At 45.9% G+C, this 19,274-nt stretch overlaps 1 protein-coding gene across 10 annotated transcripts in view; it reads left to right on the top strand.

Moving 5' to 3' along the window:
• The window catches only part of MCF2L2 (MCF.2 cell line derived transforming sequence-like 2), a 231,571-nt gene that overhangs the window by 145,830 nt on the left and 66,467 nt on the right, over positions 1 to 19,274 (top strand). For all 10 annotated transcript variants that reach the window (XM_083503907.1, XM_083503906.1, XM_083503914.1 and 7 more), the window contains 3 exons: positions 8,796 to 8,862; positions 9,173 to 9,288; positions 10,015 to 10,084. In XM_083503907.1, the coding sequence (XP_083360033.1) occupies positions 8,796 to 8,862; positions 9,173 to 9,288; positions 10,015 to 10,084 (253 nt within the window). The remainder of the gene's footprint in view (positions 1 to 8,795; positions 8,863 to 9,172; positions 9,289 to 10,014; positions 10,085 to 19,274) is intronic.

Below are 19,274 nucleotides of genomic sequence, written 5' to 3'. Positions count from 1 at the left end.
TTATTTGTGGTATACCTGCCGGCTCACGCATATCTCGTGTGCCTATAAACAGTCAGATTAGCTCTAATTAAGAAATGCCGCAGTTCCTTTGAGCTTCCCTGGCAAGCGCATGTTGCCAAAACAGCAGTGCTGGGGTGGTTGGACAGTCATGGTTGTTGGATGAATGAGGAGGTTTCATAAAGAGCTTGGAGAAGAAAGAGAGCCAAAACAGACTTCTGATGACTATGCGCGTTTTTGGTGTGTGTTGTTTGGGTCAAATGTCCCCCCCCCCCCGCCCAATCGCTCAGAGAAAAACAACCACACACCATTGCTGTAAGTGAGGGATAGCAGAGCAAGATGATGTTGGCGGAAGTGCACTTGGTTGGAATCGGAATGGTCACATGGCTTCCTTTACAAGTCCTCTCTGAAGATGTAATAAGGGAGAGCAACAGGGCCTTTGAAATGGCCCATCCACAGCACCTGAATAAGCAGGCTGAGCATGAAGAAAAAGCTCACCTGGACACAACCTTCCTCCTCATAAGTCATTCATCCAAGAATCCAGGTCCCATAGGTAAAGGTAAAGGGACCCCTGACCATTAGGTCCAATCATGGCCGACTCTGGGGTTGCGGCGCTCATCTCGCTTTATTGGCCAAGGGAGCCGGCGTACAGCTTCCGGGTCATGTGGCCAGCATGACTAAGCTGCTTCTGGCGAACCAGAGCAGCACACAGAAACACCGTTTACCTTCCTGCCAGAGTGGTACCTATTTATCTACTTTGACGTGCTTTCGAACTGCTAGGTTGGCAGGAGCAGGGACTGAGCAATGGGAGCTCACCCCATTGCAGGGATTTGAACCGCCGACCTTCTGATCGGCAAGTCCTAGGCTCTGTGGTTTAACCCACAGCGCCATCCGCGTCCCATGCTTTCCCCATAATAAGGACTGGTGGCGTGAGCTGTTCATTGAGGGTCGGAGAGCCTCTGCACTGTTGCCGCACAGGCAAAGCCTCATCTCAAGAGCAGGCAGAAGCAACATTTGGGGAAAGGGAAATAGAGAACGCAGTTGCACACTCATTTCAAAACATGCCCACCCACGTGCACAAACAACATGGACCATAGCTTTTGTTACCGGAAAAATCCGAGGGCTCCCTTGGACAAAAACAAAGACACCAACCAGGATAACTTGGAGCAAAACAGCAGCCTGTAGGCTTGGCCTTTATTGAACTGTTGCAACAGGGTGTTCCCCTCACTTGCAGGAGAGAGGAAAGACCCAGAAAGATGGTGTGCAAGACAAGACCTTATAAAAACTTTTGAAATTCCCATCCTCTAGGTCAAGCCCACCCCCAGAAACATCATGCATACATTACAGAAGGGGTTGACATCATGCATACATTACAGAAAGGAGGGGTTGAGGGAGGAGTTGTGGTGGTAACCTGAGTGTCCTGTCACCTGGCTTTCCCCCTCCCCATGAGTCACCTCCAGGAGACAAAGGGGAGTTTGCAGTTTCCTGCCCCCAGAGGGAAGATCTGATCATTGTCCTTTGTTTCAGTCCATACTGAATCCACTCCCATATGCAAGTTCTTTGTGATCTTGATTGTCTTCTGTCTGGGATCATCAGGGTTGGCATAGCAGCTGGGCAGGGCTCCTGTGGATGTACTGGGATGGTGAAGGGATTATGGCTGACCAGAACCAAGCCTTTGATAGTCCTTGTCATATGGAGTAAAATAAAAATGGAACAGTGCAATCCGATGAATGGTTGATTTTTCTATGAATTTATAACAGAAATGTGGCGTATGTAATGTGTGAGTGTGTGTGAAGTTTGTACAAACAGAATGATGGGGGGGGGGTTCCTGCTACACTTTCACTTTAGATCATTTTATTGCAAACCACTATGTACAGAAGCATGCTGTGAAACCACCCCACCCCCACCGGCTCCTGTGCAAGGGCAACGTGTTTGTACACACACAGGTAATGCAAAATTGGGCAAATTTGGGTACAAAGTCAACATCCACAGCTCTATCCCTGCAGCAAGACAATTAAATGTTGCAATCGTTCGGTTGTGTTCTCTGACTTATCTCTTAAACAACAACAACCACCCAGCCTTTTGTTTTGCTGAGCAAGGGTTACTAAGAAACCAGGTGGCAAATGATGGGTTCTGTGCGCCCTGGTTGTTATCAGCATCAGGCTATAAGGATGAGACACCATGGCATGTTAATCACACGCAGTTCCTCCCTGCTCAAACAACAGCTGCTCTGCATGTTCCTACAAGAGACTTCACCACCATTTCCCAATCTATTCCTGCTCTCCCACTTTGCAGCTACTTTTGAACCCACTGGGCTTTCTAGAAGCCCAGCACCCTGGTGCTTTCTGGCTGAGAGTCAGCCTGCTATTGCTGCTCACATTTACTGTGCCACTGAATGCCACTCCTAGAATCATATATAGAGTTGGAAGGGACCACAAGGGTTTTTGAATTCTGATTTTTTTGTTATTCACGTTTTATACTGTATTAATCCATATCTGCATAATCTTGTCTAAATGAAAAAGATTTAAGCAGGTGCTAAACAGAATAGACACAGCAAACTATGGCAAGTTCTTAAAAAAAATGGGAGTGCCTGATCACCTCATCTGTCTCCTGAGAAATCTCTATGTGGGGCAAGAAGCTAGAGTTAGAACTGGATACGGAACAACTGATTCGTTAAAAATTGGGAAAGGAGTACGACAAGGCTGTATATTGTCTCCCTACTTATTTAACTTACATGCAGAATTCATCATGCGAAAGGCTGGGCTGGATGAATCCCAAGCCAGAATTAAGATTGCCAGAAGAAATATCAACAACCTCAGATATGCAGATGACACAACCTTGATGGCAGAAAGTGAGGAGGAATTAAAGAACCTTTTAATGAGGGTGAAAGAGGAGAGTGCAAAATATGGTCTGAAGCTCAACATCACAAAAACGAAGATCATGGACACTGGTCCCATCACCTCCTGGCAAGTAGAAGGGGAAGAAATGGAGGCAGTGAAAGATTTTACTTTCTTGGGCTCCATGATCACTGCAGATGGTGACAGCAGTCACCTGCTTCTTGGGAGGAAAGCAATGACAAACCTAGACAGCATCTTAAAAAGCAGAGACATCTCCTTGCCAACAAAGGTCCGTATAGTTAAAGCTACGGTTTTCCCAGTAGTGATGTATGGAAGTGAGAGCTGGACCATAAAGAAGGCTGATTGCCAAAGAATTGATGCTTTTGAATTATGGTGCTGGAGGAGACTCTTGAGAGTCTCATGGACTGCAAGAAGATCAAACCTCTCCATTCTGAAGGAAATCAGCCCTGAGTACTCACTGGAAGGACAGATCCTGAAGCTGAGGCTCCAATACTTTGGCCACCTCATGAGAAGAGAAGACTCCCTGGAAAAGACCCTGATGTTGGGAAAGATGGAGGGCACAAGGAGAAGGGGATGGCAGAGAATGAGATGGTTGGACAGTGTTCTCGAAGCTACCAGCATGAGTTTGACCAAACTGCGGGAGGCAGTGGAAGACAGGAGAGCCTGGCGTGCTCTGGTCCAGGGGGTCAGGAAGAGTCGGACACAACTAAACGACTAAACAACAAACAGAATAGAGCAATGAGCTTGCCTGATATCAAGAGGCAAGGAGTTTCAAAGTGTAGGTGCTGCGACACACACACACAAAAGATTTCTTACAAATGAGGAACAAGTATTAGGTGGCACCTCTTAAGTGCCGGTTCTGCTAATCAAAGCAGTTGAGTGGGGTAAGGTGATCTCAAAGGTAAGCTGGTCCCCAGTTGTTAGGGGCTTTATATACTAATAATAACACCTTGAACTGGTAGCAAACTGGTAGCAAATTAGCAACCAGTGCAGGTCTCTGAGCACAGGTATTGTATGTTGGCAGGATCTCACTGCTGTCAGTAATTGTGCTGCAGTATCCTGCGCTAATCCAACCCAATGCTCCTCCGTAAAAGGAAAGTGGGTCTCCAGGGCCCCAAACTCTCCTGCCCTTTTAACTTTGTCAGTTCTGCCTCCCTGCCTGTTCCCAGAACATATTCTCCAACACTGCACAGACACTTGTGTGCTTGGGACACACATTCCAGAGGGGTAGCTGTTATTAGCCTTGTTACAACAAACAGAAGGATTGTGACGCCTTAAAGACAAACATATACATTCTCTCTTCTTATTCTTCTCTTGGTAGCAGCTTCCTTGGAATCAGAGCCTAATAGAAAAATAAAATTGTAGAGTTGAGAGGGACCTCAGGGGTCATGTAGCCCAACCCCCTGCAATGCAGGAATCTCAACTAAAGCACCCATGACAGTTGGCCATCCATCTTCTGCTTACAAACCTCCAAGGAAGGAGAGCCCACCACCTCTCGTGGAAGTCTGTTCCACTGCCAAACAGCTCAGAAAGTTCTTCCTGGTGTTTTACCATATTTTTCGTCCTATAAGGCGCACCGGCCCATAGGACGCACCTCGTTTTTTGGGGGGGGAAATGAATTTAAAAAAATTATCCCCCCCCCAGCCCTGGCTGCCGCCCCAAGTCTTGCGCTCACCTGCCCGATGTACGGGGCACCCTCCGGAGGGCTCCCCGTGCTTCGGGCGACAGGCTGCCGCCCCAAGCCTCGCTCGCTCGGCGGGACCTCCTGCCGGGCCCACAAGGCTTGCGGACACTCGCGGGGGCTGCAGGCTGCTGCCCGCAAGCCTTGTGAGCCCGCGGGAACTCCCACCGGGCTTGCAAGGCTTGCGGATAGCTTCCTGAAGCCTGGAGAGCGAGAGGGGTCGGTGCGCACCGATGCCTCTCGCTCTCCAGGCTTCAGCGAAAGCCTGCATTCTCCCCATAGGACGCACACACATTTCCCCTTCATTTTTGGAGGGGAAAAAGTGCGTCCTATGGGGCGAAAAATACGGTAGTTGGAATCTCCTTTCTTGCAACTTGAATCCGAGTTGGGTCTTACCCTCCAGAGCAGGAGAAAAAGAGATTGCTCCATGTGACAGCCCTTAAGATATCTGAAGATGGCTGTCGTATCTCCTCTCAGTCTCCTCTTTCCCAGGCTAAACATACCCAGCTCCTTCAACTATTCCTCATCAGGCTTGGTTTAAAGACCCTTTAACATCTTGGCTGCACACACATTCCAGCTTGTTGTCAATATCCTTCTTAAATTGTGGTGGCCGGAATAGGACACAGTACTCCAGGTGTGGTCTGACCAAAGTAGAATAGAGTGTACTATGACTTCCCTTGATTTGTACAATTTATTTCTGTTAATGCAGCCTAGAATAGCATTAGCTTTTTTTGCTGCTGCACCACATTGTTGACTCATGCTCTGAGTATAGAGACAGCTGAAACCACAAGTCTTTCCCTCCAGCTGCTTCCTTCTTGTAGTTTCCAGCTCTTTAGCAGGTTTCCGTAGCACCGCCTCCAGTTTCCTGTGCATCAATGAAGTGATTATCCCCAATACTAAGTAATATTGTCTCTCTCCCCACCAGGACTTAGTTTGAAGCTCTCCTGATCAGGTTCATGAGATTCTGAGGAAGCACATTCTTCCCAACTGTTGTGAGGTGCAACCCATCTATCCCCAAAGCCCTTCCTCAAAGAAGTAGAGACCATGGTCCCAGAAGCCAAAACTTTTATCACAATGCCACCTATGCAGCCAGTGGTTTTACTTCCAGTATTTCCCTCTCTGTCCTGCGTCATGACCTTCAACAGGAAGGAGTGGTGAAAAAGCCCCTTCACTTTCCTACCCAGAGTCTCTTAGTCCCTAAGACTAAATCAGATGCAAGATAAAGTATTGCTGAGGAAGTGAGCTCCTGGCAACAAAACCCCAAGACTATCATTGCCTCGCATCTTTGCAGCCTCTCCACCCCCTTATCAAAGATCGCTGCCTGCACCCGATTTCCTCCCCTTGCCGCAAGCGCCTCTCCATTCATTTGCTCTGCAAACATCTCCCTGCATAGGCTTTTGAGGCAGGGCGTGCGAATAAACAATTTACCCAGTTTGCTTATTTAAAAGAGCACACAAACATCGGTGTTCAAACAGAATGTCTAAACCCACAAGCCCTGTTCCCACATTCCCTTCGTACACCACCATCTCCTGACCCCAATGTCTGTGGGTCTAACCAGTTCCACCCCTCTGACTTTGGTGCATTCAGAGAAGGTCTGAAGCAGGAACTGGCTATACATGTATCGGACCCACCTCCATGTGAATCTGGAGCCCAAAGGCTCCACTATAAGGGCCAAATCCTACTTCTGGTCTATGCTGGGAGGTCAGAGGGGCAAGAGCCAGCTGGCTGTGCAAACATCTGGACACTAGGAAATGCAGCCCCTACAACTCCCTCAACGCATTAGCTTTATTATTATTATTATTGCATGGAGGGAATGCCTGCAAATGGGTGAAGCAGTGCACTGACATGAGGACGAGAATCGTGTCCACACCCTGGAGATTTAACAGGGCCGTTTTACAGTTCAGCCTAAAAGTGTCAGACCAACCAGCCTCCTCTTCCACAGCTCTTCCTTTTTAAAAAAATATATATTTATTAACCTTTCAAAATTTATACAAGAAAAAACAAAAATACAAAAATTAAAAACACATATAATTTCATTCACTTATTTTCTTTTAACTTATTTCTCGGACCGCCTCGTACCTCCCCTTTTTGTATTCCAATTCAAATTATTCATTCAGCAAATCCTCACCCTCAATTTTTACTTAATTTTACACCTTTATTTCTTCTACACAGCTCTTCCTTTAAACACACCTCTCCCTCCCTCTAACTCACACTCCCCTTCTTTCATTCCCAACCCCCCTCTTGATCCTCCATAGCACCACAGATCCCACCTTTAACCCCAGCCACCCTCTCTCCGATATTGCCACTCATTCCGCCTTGACTCCCAGCCACTTCCACCTGCCCCTCCCCAGTTTCTTCTCTTTCCCTCCCCGCCCATCAGAAGACAAAAACTGTTATATTTACCTGCCCTTGCTCACTTTCCTTCCCACCTCCCAGCATCACACTGTTTTTACAAGAGCAACCTTTCCCTGCCCCTGCCTTTATAACCTTGGGAAACAGCCAATGAAAACAGACTGATGACGCATTGCAAATTTATTATACAGTAAGATAAATCATTTATGTGACAAAGTAGAGAGCCAGTCCAAGAAACAGAAAGCAGAATTGTTTATATTAAATCGTAGTGGTGTGTACCTGTCGCCAAATCATATCATATTGAAAACAATCAAACGCACACATGCAGTTAAGTTAAACGCTGCTTATTTGTGTCACTTGTTAATGTTTCTTTGTTGTGAAGAGCGGTGTTGGGAGTCCTGGAAGTAATAATTAGTGCTGACAATGAATGGGGGTCCAGCTACTCATATAAAAAAATGTTTTAAGAAGGCAAACCCAAAATCCAGGCAAAACAGGGACAAAACTGAACAATGATTTGCCTGGGCCAGGTACAATCAGGACTGCAGAGGGAGATGACTGATGACATTTACCACCCCAAACCTTTTGTCCTTCATTCCCCATAATCCACAGGAGGTCTGGAGGGTGGCAACATGAGAACAGGCCATTTCAGTGGTGGTTCCCCACTTGTGGAATGCTCCCTCGGGGAGACTCGCCTGGCACCATCATTACATAAATTTAGATTTTTGTTTTCCACCAGGCCATTGGCTTCTGATTATCTGCGACCTCCTTCAGTGAGTGGGATTTTTTAATCCTGCTTTAAAGGGGGGGGGGGGGAGAACCTGTTTTAGATTTATCTATGTTTTGCTTTATGCTGGTTTTAATGTATGCTCTTTAGTTATTGTTGTAAGATGCTTTGTGTTACATTGGTATTTTTTTTAAGAAAAGGACCAATAAATTTAATATAGATCAATTCATTGGATGTGGCATTGCAGAACAGGATCTAGAATTTATATCCCAATGTGAAAAGGGATCCTCTCTTTTCTTTGGCTACCCTACTTCCAAATCTGGAGTACTTTGCATCAACAGTGTGGTGTAGTGGTTAGTGTGTTGGACTGAGATTCGAGCTACCCATGGAGTGACTTTGGGCCACTCACTGACTCACAACCTCACCACTCAGGGTTGTGGTGAGGATAAAATGGAGAAGAGGCTTGGGTTCCTTGAAGTGGGAGGGGAAAGGCAGGATATCTGAGTCTTTGGGCTTGCCGATCACAAGGTCGGCGGTTCAAATCCCTACAACGGGGTGAGCTCCTGTTGCTCAGTCCCTACTCCTGCCAACCTAGCAGTTCGAAAGCATGCCAGTGCAAGTAGATAAATAGGTACTACTGTGGCAGGAAGGTAAGCGGCGTTTCCATGCGCTCTGGCTTCCATCATGGTGTTCTTTTATGCCAGAAGTGGTTTAGTCATGCTGGTCACATGACCCGGAAAGCTGTCTGTGGACAAATGCTGGCTCCCTTGGCCTGAAAGCGAAGTGAGCGAAGCAACACCATAGTCACTTTTGACTGGACTTAACCGTCCAGGGGTCCTTTACCTTTACCTTGTTGTTGTTGGTTAGTCGTTTAGTCGTGTCCGACTCTTCGTGACCCCATGGACCAGAGCACGCCAGGCACCCCTGTCTTCCACTGCCTCTCGCAGCTTGGTCAGACTCATGTTTGTCGCTTCAAGAACACTGTCCAACCATCTCGTCCTCTGTCATCCCCTTCTCCTTGTGTACCTTTACCTATAATGTTTTAAAAATACTGTGCAATGCTCAGCCTTGAATTAAAATTTATTACTTCACCTTCTGCAAAGCAACATGTATTTTAAAAGCACGGTTTAGCAGCAGAAACTACTATAAGTCTCTCTCTCTCTCATCTTTCTCTTTTCTTTAGCCATATAATAAATGAACTGATAGAAACAGAACGGGTTTATGCAGAGGAACTTCAAAGCATAATAGAGGTAAGTTGAGTATTTGCAGAAACTGAGGGTGAAGACTGATGGGAGGGAGCTTTCACATACCCGCCAACATTTCTCCGATGAAAATAGGGATGTACTATTCAATAATAGTAATAACAATATACTGTTTTATTACAGATTAGATTATTATAGATTGTGGGTGTGATGCTTTGCTCAGATTCATGGTTGAGCTTTATATGCAAACCATTGCTTTTCTTAATTGACAAAACAGCAGCAACTACAGCACCCTAACCTATATTTTTACCCTTGTGTTCTCACCATGTAACTCTTTCCCCCCTCTTATCTTAAACAGGGCTATGTATCTGAAATGGACAATCCTGATTTAATTCACTTGATCCCAACGGCGGTGTCAAACAAGAAAGAAGTTCTTTTTGGAAACCTCTCAGAGATTTATGAATTCCACAACAGGTCTGCACACTTCCTGACATGCTGCTCTTTTGGGACCACACACGGGTGCTTTAAAACAGCAGCACACATGGACGCAGTGCCTTTTGTCTGCAGCCTTTGATATGTGATAATTTTGCCTTGCAAACAATCATCTTCCAGCACCAGTCCCCAGGGCTAACTTCTGATCATCCTTGGCTGAAGCTATAGACCATGGGTAGGCAAACTAAGCCCGGGGGCCGGATCCGGCCCAATCGCCTTCTAAATCCGGCCCATGGATAGTCCGGGAATCAGCATGTTTTTACATGAGTAGACTGTGTCCTTTTATTTAAAGTGCATCTCTGGGTTATTTGTGGGGCCTGCCTGGTGTTTTTACATGAGCAGAATGTCTGTTTTTACTTAAAATGCACCTCTGGGTTATTTGTGGGGCATAGGAATTCGTTCATTTTTTGTTTCAGTCCGGCCCCCTGCAAGGTCTGAGGGACAGTGGACCGGCCCCCAGCTGACCCCTGCTATAGACCAACCTGGCGCTCTCTGGATATTTGAAACTACAATTCCCATCAGTTGTAGCCAGCAGGGGGGAGAGTAGCAGGATGGCCCCCAAACATGATGTGGAAGCATTTACAATATACACAATTGCCTTCTGGTAGATATTTCCCACCAGGCCTGGTTCCAGATGGGGGTTTGACACACAAATGCAGAATGACATAACTTCTCCTCATGCCCCTTTTGCTTTTATCTCCATTCCAGAATCTTCCTCAAAGAGCTGGAGAACTGCATTGAAAACCCAGAGCTTCTCGGTCGGTGTTTTTTAAAAAGAGTAAGTGAATGTCAGCTGCTCGGTTAATCTGGTTTGTGAGGCAGGTGTGTGAATTAGGCTTCGGCAGCATTTGGTCACTCAGTAGACAGTGTCCATTAGCCAGATTGTCAGGGCTGGCACAAGTAAGTATTTAAGTTATTGTTATTTAGTGATAGGGCCTGTAAGACAGAGTTGTTCCGCCTGGCCTTTGGCTTGGAGTCAATTTGATTCCCTCCCCGTCTTTCTTTTTGCTTTTTCCTTTCTCCTCCTGTGATGAGGCTGCATTTTAATATTTTAATGTTTCAGTATTTTAATTGTTGCATTTTAATCTTGTTTTTAAGTTGTATTCATTCAACTTGTTTTTATTATTGCTTGTTAGCCGCCCTGAGCCTGGCCTTGGCTGGGGAGGACGGGGTATAAATAAAAATTATTATTATTAGTAAGGGTGGGCCCAGATGTTCTGAGGGGCCACTGGCTGCCCCCCCATCCAGGACATCAACTGGATGCATGGGTGGCCGGCACCGTTGTTGCACCAGGACTTCGCTGTCCACCTGTCACAAGCACAGAGTACATCCTTCCAGGCAGGCCCCTGGAGCCCAGCGTTTCAAAAGGCAGCGTGAAAGCCCTGCCAGAGTTGCAGGAAAGTCAGGTGGTACCCAGTGCAGAAAATTTCTTGTGTCCCCCCCCCCATTGATTTTTTTTTGCCTGCAAAAATGGTTTTACGTTTTTTCATATTTTCTTACAAAGGAATAATAATAATAAGTAGTAGTAGTAGTAGTAGTAGTAGTAGTAATAATAATAATAATAATAATAATAATAATAATAATAAACTTTTATTTATATCCAGCCCTCCCTGAAGTCGGGCTCAGGGAGGCTAACATCAGATACATAACATTGGTATAAAATCAAACAATAATTAAATTACCTCCTAAAAACATGTCAAAACCAAACTGACGTCTAATTAGATGGCTTTCGGCAGGGTTAGGGTTGGGAGCAATAAGTGCTCCACTGAATTGAAATTTCAGCCTTCGTGACAGGAAAACGGCCAAGTAAAGAGGAGGGTCAAGATATTAACTGATATGCATGAAATTTCATATACAGCTATATAATCCCTAGTGTAGTAAGGTAAGACCTTTGGAGCAGGCATTTTCTAAAAAAGAAAGTTTTTTATGAACTGCCCTAGTAGCGCAGTAATTGTTCCTTGATAATTTGTCACCCCCCCCCCCCATGATGGAACCTGGGGTGGATCGCCCCCCCTTCCTACACCCCTGAGCCCCACACTGCTTTTTTTGTTGCTCCTACTGCATATGTTGGAGGGATTGTCTCTAATGCAGAACACCGATTGGCAGTAACATAGAAGCCTAGAATTGTCGAGTTGGAAGGGGCTCTGAGGGTCATCCAGTCCACCCCTGCAGGCATAACATGGCCAGGGCTTTGGTACACTGCATGCATTAACACAGATGACACCAGTGCATTCCTTTTTCTGTGTGGAAAGCGTTATATGTTGACAACGTCTCTTGTTGCAAGAAAGGTCTGTGGTCAGCTGTGTGACCCGCGTTTGGATTTCTGTTCTCAGTTCTTATGTTGAGGGGTCCCACTGCTTACACAAAAGCAGCATCAGACAATGTATAAATAGGACTCGCAGACTGTCTGTCTGGACTTCATATGCAATGTGCTAAAAGACAATCCTCACTTTTGCAGGGAGAAATTTGAGCATAGATGCATTTGTCATCCTGTATCTCCATAAAGGCTGTTTTGCACCATAAATGATTTAACCTAGCTTGTGAAATAAATACACTGAGGGACAGTTATTTGATCTCCACCACTCCAGCCTTCCACTCCCTGCACTGATCATGATCCTTTCATTTTATTGCAGCTTGATATAAACAGGTAGCTGGTGAAGCTTCTCCCACGATTCATCTTTCAGCCGGAAAAAGTTTCCCCACTTACATTCTTGTGTCAGGCAGCTGTTGAAATTACAGAGCCAGTTTTTAAAAATGCAAGTTGTCCAATATTAGGAATAAGTTTCATTTGTTGTTGTTTAGTCATGCCCGACTCTTCGTGACCCCCTGGACCAGAGCACGCCAGGCACTCCTGTCTTCCACTGCCTCCCGCAGTTTGGTTAAACTCATGCTGGTAGCTTCGAGAACACTGTCCAACCATCTCGTCCTCTGTCGTCCCCTTCTCCTTGTGCCCTCCATCTTTCCCAACATCAGGGTCTTTTCCAGGGAGTCTTCTCTTCTCATGAGGTGGCCAAATTATTGGAGTCTCAGCTTCAGGATCTGTCCTTCCAGTGAGCACTCAGGGCTGATTTCCTTCAGAATGGACTCTCAAGAGTCTCCTCCAGCACCAGAATTCAAAAGCATCAATTCTTTGGCAATCAGCCTTCTTTATGGTCCAGCTCTCACTTCCATCCATCACTACTGGGAAAACCGTAGCTTTAACTATACGGACCTTTGTTGGCAAGGCAATGTCTCTGCTTTTTAAGATGCTGTCTAGGTTTGTCATTGCTTTCCTCCCAAGAAGCAGGCCTCTTTTAATTTTGTGGCTGCTGCCACCACCTGCAGTGATCATGGAACCCAAGAAAGTAAAATCTCTCACTGCCTCCTTTACAGTGGCGTAGCGTGGGGGGTGCAGAGGGGGGCCGGCTGCACCGGGTGCAACATCTTGGGGGGCGCAACATCACGGGTTAGGGGGCGCAAATTACTTGCCTTGCCCCGGGTGCTGACAACCCACGCTATGCCACTGCTCCTTTATAAGTTTCATGGAGCAGGATTATTGCTACATTGTTAGGTATGGTTCCAGTAATTACTACTGGTAGCAACTGCAGGAAACTGGGGGTGCCATATTGTAGCTGAGGGGAACCATCTCGCCTTCCAAATGTTGCTGAACTGCAACTCCCACAATCCTTTGTCCTTGTCCTACTTGCTGGGGCTGATGGGAGTTGTAGTTCAGCAAGTATCTGGCAGGTCAAAAGTTCCCCAGACCTGCCATATTGCTGATTTTAGGAGCAGGGCCAAGAGGGTTAAGGAGGGGGAGGGACAGGAGGGGAGAGGCCAAGAGCCCCCAGAAACCTGGAGCCTGCCAGGCATGTTTGGATAGCTCAGTTGGTCGAGCATGAGACTCTTTATCTCAGGGTTGTGGGTTCAAGTCCCACGTTGGGCAAAAGATTCCTGCATTGCAAGGGCTTGGACAAATGACCCTTGTGGTCCCTTCCAACTGTGATTCTATGACCACAAGAAGGATGGGGGGTGATGAGAATAGCACCCTCTTTGTGCTAGTCCCAAGCATCAGGCAGTCTGCTGGCTTTCGCAGATCCAGAGGCTATTCCCTAGGCCTAGACCAACCTGCTCTTCCCACAGTGGTGGCACCCCATCTGTGCCGTTCCATCGTCAGAGAGAGGCCTGCCTGGCACCAACACTGTTTTCCTTTCAGTGCCAGGCAAAGGCATTTTTATTCTCCCATACTTTTCAACATATTTTAACGGTGCAGCCCTATCTATCTATCTGGAAGTAAGACTCAATGAGTTCAATGGGACTTACTGTATCAGGTATGTGAGCATAAGATTGCATCCTCAATGTGCTTTTATTGTTTTGATATGTCACTTTTTAAGTGTGGGGTTTGTTTTGATTTTGTAAATCTCCACAGAAGTGTGGACATGATTTATTTTAAATTTTAAATGCATAAACAATTTGTTAAGTCCAAGGAGCAGACCATACTGCTCTCCCCCAACTCTGATAAGTTGGCAACCGTATGGAATGATTTATCTCCTTCTCATGTAGTCTGGATTCATTTATCTCCTTTTCTCTTTCTTTCTTTCTTTCTTTCTTTCTTTCTTTCTTTCTTTCTTTCTTTCTCTCTCTCTCTCTCTCTCTCTCTCTCTCTCTCTCTCTCTCTCTCTCTCCTCTCTCCCTCTCCCTCTCTCCCTCTCTCTCTCTCTCTCTCTCTGTGTGTGTGTGTGTGAGAGAGAGAGAGAGAGAGAGAGAGAGGGAGAGATTTCTGAAAGACAAACCTTCCTTCCTTTTGTGCGCAAACGGCAAAAAATAAATGCAGAGAATTGCCTGCAACTGTTGTTTCATTGAAGTGAGACAGTTCCAGTGTATTCCTGCTCATTCAGCAGAATATTGACATCCATCCTGCTGTGGATTTCCCCGTTCAACGTAGCCAGAGACAAGTGCTTTGCTAGAGACAGAGAAAGGAACAGCATGGGAGGGCTGGACAAAGGCTTGCTCAGACTGGGAACTCCATCACTGCAAAACCATGTTGTCTAGGAAGAACAGCTTGCTTTTAAAAATAGGGCTCTGCTATCTTTAACTATATTGTATCTATTTGTGCAGATGGAGACAAACCCTTTTATGATAGTGCAGGGGTGGGCAACCTCCGGCCTAGGGGGCTAATTAAGCCTGCCAGACCTCCCAGTTTCGGCTGAGGTAGACACTGCTGGGCCAAAGGGGGTTTGCAGGCACCTGCAAAACCCGTCTCCAGGGCTTGCATAATATGGTGCCTGAAGCGTTAAGCATGCTCCCACAAAGCAGGACACAGTGATAACAGCAAGAACTTTTATTGAACGAGCAGAACTGGACAACAGGGGCAAAGCAACTGCTTATATACATTTCCCAAGGCCTGGGCCACTCCCACTCTCAATGTGATTGGCTGTTTAAACTCCCAAGCTGCGAATCATAACTTAAGAGTTTAAGGGCCAATGGTCAGAGCCCAAATCCTGAAACGTTCTGTGATTGGATATCATGTATTGAATCAGAACACAGGGGTTCAGATCCTTGGTCCAGACTCAAGCTTAGGCAAGCACAGTCCACTGGATACAGAGCAGTGCCTTTGCCCCTGACATCATTTTGACATCAGGTGCTGCATCAGGAAGATTTCGGGCATCACATGGCAGGACAGAGTTTCAAACAAAGGCCACGTTCCCAGCATGTTGATACTCCTGTCTCAGCGACGTCTACGCTGGCTTGGTCATGTGCACAGAACGGAAGATGGCAGGACCCCCAAGGATGTGCTCTATGGGGAGTAGGTTTTAGGCCTGTTGGCAGACCAATCCCGCATTACAAAGATGTCTGCATACACAACGTGAAGGCTGGCAGCATCAACTGTGGAAATCCCTTGCAGACGACTGCAGTGCCTGGAGACAGACAGTCAAGTCATGTATCCACAGCAGTGACCAGAGGAGGAAGGACCACTGGGAGGAGCACAGAGAGAATAAACGCCATGGTGCATCTCTAACAGTGAAACCAGACGCCTTCATCTACCCCAGCTTCAAGAAAACATCTCTCTCCCTTATCGTCCCCTGCAGCCACAGCAGGCGCTGTAATTCTCCAATGGTTTGACGTCACCCCCAAAGGGGCACTCCTCCATTGTCTCCGAAGACAGACGGATGCCAACAACAGATTGACATCAGTGTCAAACGTGATGCACAGGGTAGAGCAGACAAGGATCTGACGCGCTGGCTGAATCTAGCTCCCCATCCCTGTGATAGGGATGTTTTAACATGCTTATGGTTTTAGCAGTTCTTGTTTTTATCTGTGAGTTGCCTTGAATCCTGTCGGGCGAAAAGGTGTGGTATAAACAAACAAACAATATTATTATTAGATTTTTACGATTGCATTTTTACTTTCGTTGTGAATCGCTTTGGGACTTTTTGCAGTGGGAATTAATATATAAATACAATCATACCTCGGGTTACAGATGCTTCAGGTTGCGTTTTTTCAGGTTACGAACGCTCCGAAACCCGGAAGTACCAGAACGGGTTACTTCTGGGTTTCGGAGGTTGAGCATGCGCAGAATCGCTAAATCGCACTTTGCGCATGTGCAGAAGCACCAAATCGCAACCCGCGCATGCGCAGACACACCACTGCGGGTTGCGAACGCTGCAGGTTGCAAACGTGCATCCCGCATGGATCACCTTCACAACCCGAGCGTACACTGTACAGTGGTACGTCAGGTTAAGAACTTAATTCGTTCTGGAGGTCCGTTCTTAACCTGAGACTGTTCTTAACCTGAGCTACCACTTTAGCTAATGGGGCCTCTCACTGCCGCCGCACGATTTCTGTTCTCATCCTGAAGCAAAGTTCTTAACCCGAGGTACTATTTCTGGGTTAGCGGAGTCTGTAACCTGAAGCATCTGTAACCTGAAGCGTCTGTAACCCGAAGTCTCTGTAACCTGAGGTAGAGCTAAACCCAAATCTTATAATCACCTCCAAACCCCAAACCTTATAATCACCTCCAAGCTAAATGCCTGCTCAATCCTTTTACCTAGGGAAGGTTTCCTAGCCCTGGGTAAAGCTTCTTCCTGGTCCCATACTCACTTGGATTGTGTATGTACGTAAGTAAGTACATGTGGTGTTAACATGCACCTCATCTTTCTGAGTGGTGATAAGCTTCAGGGGGGCAGTGCTGGACATGGCTGGCTTAGAAGGTCTGTTGCTCAGTGAGTAGAGCATTTGTTTGGCACGCAGAAGATCCTTGGTCCAATCCGCAGCATCTTCAAGTAGGGTGGGAGAGACTCGCTGGCTGAAATCCTGGAGAGCCACTACCAATCCGTGTAGGCCAGGGCTTTCCAAACTGGGGTCCAAAAGCTTCATTCAGTTGTTCCGTGGCATGTCCGTAAGAATACAATTAAAAACCATACAGCATACTAGCACAGGGCATTGCAATGGCTGCAACAGGCAGAAAAATCATTTAGTGGCTCTCCAAGACTTCAGCCCTTTTCAAGTGGTCCGTGATGGGGGGAGAGGGATAGTTTGGGAACCACAGTGGTGAGGGCAAAACCGATCTAGATGGACTCAGTAGAAGACTGAAACTTCTTCCTGAAGACCTTGTTCCAACAGGCCTTGGGGAACTGTCTGCTTTTAAGGAAATGGCTGCTTTAATTATAGCTATCTGTTTGTTTTTAATAGATTTTATCTATGGATATAGTTTTAATTCTGTCACTGTTTAATTTTTTTAATAAATGATCCTCCCCATGTGTTTAGCAGTTCTCCTTTTTATCTGTAATCCACCTTGAGTTGTGGACCACCCTGTGATTTTTGAATGAAGAGCAATATACAAATTAAACAAACAGCAAACAGAGTCCCGTCAGGGAAAATGACAGAATATAAGTACATAAATAAAATAAGACAGTTCCCTATGTTCCTTCAGAAGGAGGAAACTGGAGACTTACTGGCATTTTGTAATGCTTGTCTTTACTTAAAAACAGGTTGAGCAGATCATGTAACTTTTCCGGAGTCTGATCTCTTATCAGATCAACCAGCACCCGAAGATGTTTACAGGACCCAAATCTCTGTGTCTTTTCTCAGTCTCTACCAAAGCTGCAGCCTCTTGTTCCTCTTGCAGACACCTGCTTCTCCACATCCCTGCAAGGAAGAGGTGTTAGGGTGGCCAGGTGAAAAAGAGGGCTGGCCCCCTGTGCTTTTAACTGGGCAGAGGGCCTTCTTGGTGGTGGCGCCCACCCTGTGGAATGCCCTCCCATCAGATGTCAAGGAAATAAACGACTATCTGACTACTAGAAAACATCTGAAGGCAGTCCTGTTTAGGGAAGTTTTTAATGTTTGAAGTTTTATTCTGTTTTTAATGTTCTGTTGAAAGCTGCCCAGAGTGGCTGGGGAAACCCAGCCAGATGGGCGGGGTAGAAATAATAAAATTTTATTTTATTTTATTTTATTTATTATTTTTGTGTAAAAAAATGAGTTTCATCTGGTGCAGCTGGGCACAACAAGTTCTACACTACCTGCCCTCCTTTCTGGTCCCTGCCATGTGGAGGGTGGATGAGAAAAATCATGCCCATTTTCCAAAATGGATCCCATCTTCTAAAACATTTTCAGCGTATTTGCTATGCATTGTGGACCATTTGCCTGTCATTTCCCCAACAAGTGAGATACTTGCTAGCTAGTAATCTTCAGTAATCCTATGGGCTCCATTAATCCTGTTTTGTGTGTATTAATATAACAAAGATGTTTGTTTGTTTGTTTTTAATCAAATGAATTTTCTAATCAAACTTCTTTATCAAATCAAGATGTTTCTAATCAAACATCTTTATCAATGACTTGGATGATGGACTCAAGGGCATCCTGATCAAATTTGCAGATGACACCAAACTGGGAGGGGTGGCTAACACCCCAGAGGACAGGATCACACTTCAAAACGACCTTGACAGATTAGAGAACTGGGCCAAAACAAACAAGATGAATTTTAACAGGGAGAAATGTAAAGTATTGCACTTGGGCAAAAAAAATGAGAGGCACAAATACAAGATGGGTGACACCTGGCTTGAGAGCAGTACATGTGAAAAGGATCTAGGTGTCTTGGTTGACCACAAACTTGACATGAGCCAACAGTGTGACGCGGCAGCTAAAAAAGCCAATGCAATTCTGGGCTGCATCAATAGGAGTATAGCATCTAGATCAAGGGAAGTAATAGTGCCACTGTATTCTGCTCTGGTCAGACCACACCTGGAGTACTGTGTCCAGTTCTGGGCACCACAATTCAAGAAGGACACTGACAAACTGGAACGTGTCCAGAGGAGGGCAACCAAAATGGTCAAAGGCCTGGAAACGATGCCTTATGAGGAACGGCTAAGGGAGCTGGGCATGTTTAGCCTGGAGAAGAGGAGGTTAAGGGGTGATATGATAGCCATGTTCAAATATATAAAAGGATGTCACATAGAGGAGGGAGAAAGGTTGTTTTCTGCTGCTCCAGAGAAGCGGACACGGAGCAATGGATCCAAACTACAAGAAAGAAGATTCCACCTAAACATTAGGAAGAACTTCCTGACAGTAAGAGCTGTTTGACAGTGGAATTTGCTGCCCAGGAGTGTGGTGGAGTCTCCTACTTTGGAGGTCTTTAAGCAGAGGCTTGACAACCATATGTCAGGAGTGCTCTGATGGTGTTTCCTGCTTGGCAGGGGGTTGGACTTGATGGCCCTTGTGGTCTCTTCCAACTCTATGATTCTATGATTCTATGATTCTATGAATGCCGGTTGGGGGGAAAGCAGCATGTTTTTATGGTGCTCTTTTATTGGGGTTTTTACTTTCAGAGATTTTAAATATTAAGTGGTTTACAAATACATACAAATTAAATAAATACATACAACCATAGCTGTCAACCTTCCCTTTTTTTGCGGGAAATTCCCTTATTCCAGCGCCGTTTCCCGCTGCTTCCCACTGGTATCCCGGATTGTTAGATACTGTATACCGTAGAC

This window comes from Podarcis liolepis, assembly GCF_965112155.1.
Source record: "Podarcis liolepis genome assembly, chromosome: 5".
NCBI lineage: Eukaryota > Metazoa > Chordata > Lepidosauria > Squamata > Lacertidae > Podarcis > Podarcis liolepis.
This window is presented reverse-complemented; position numbering and strand designations above follow the sequence as displayed.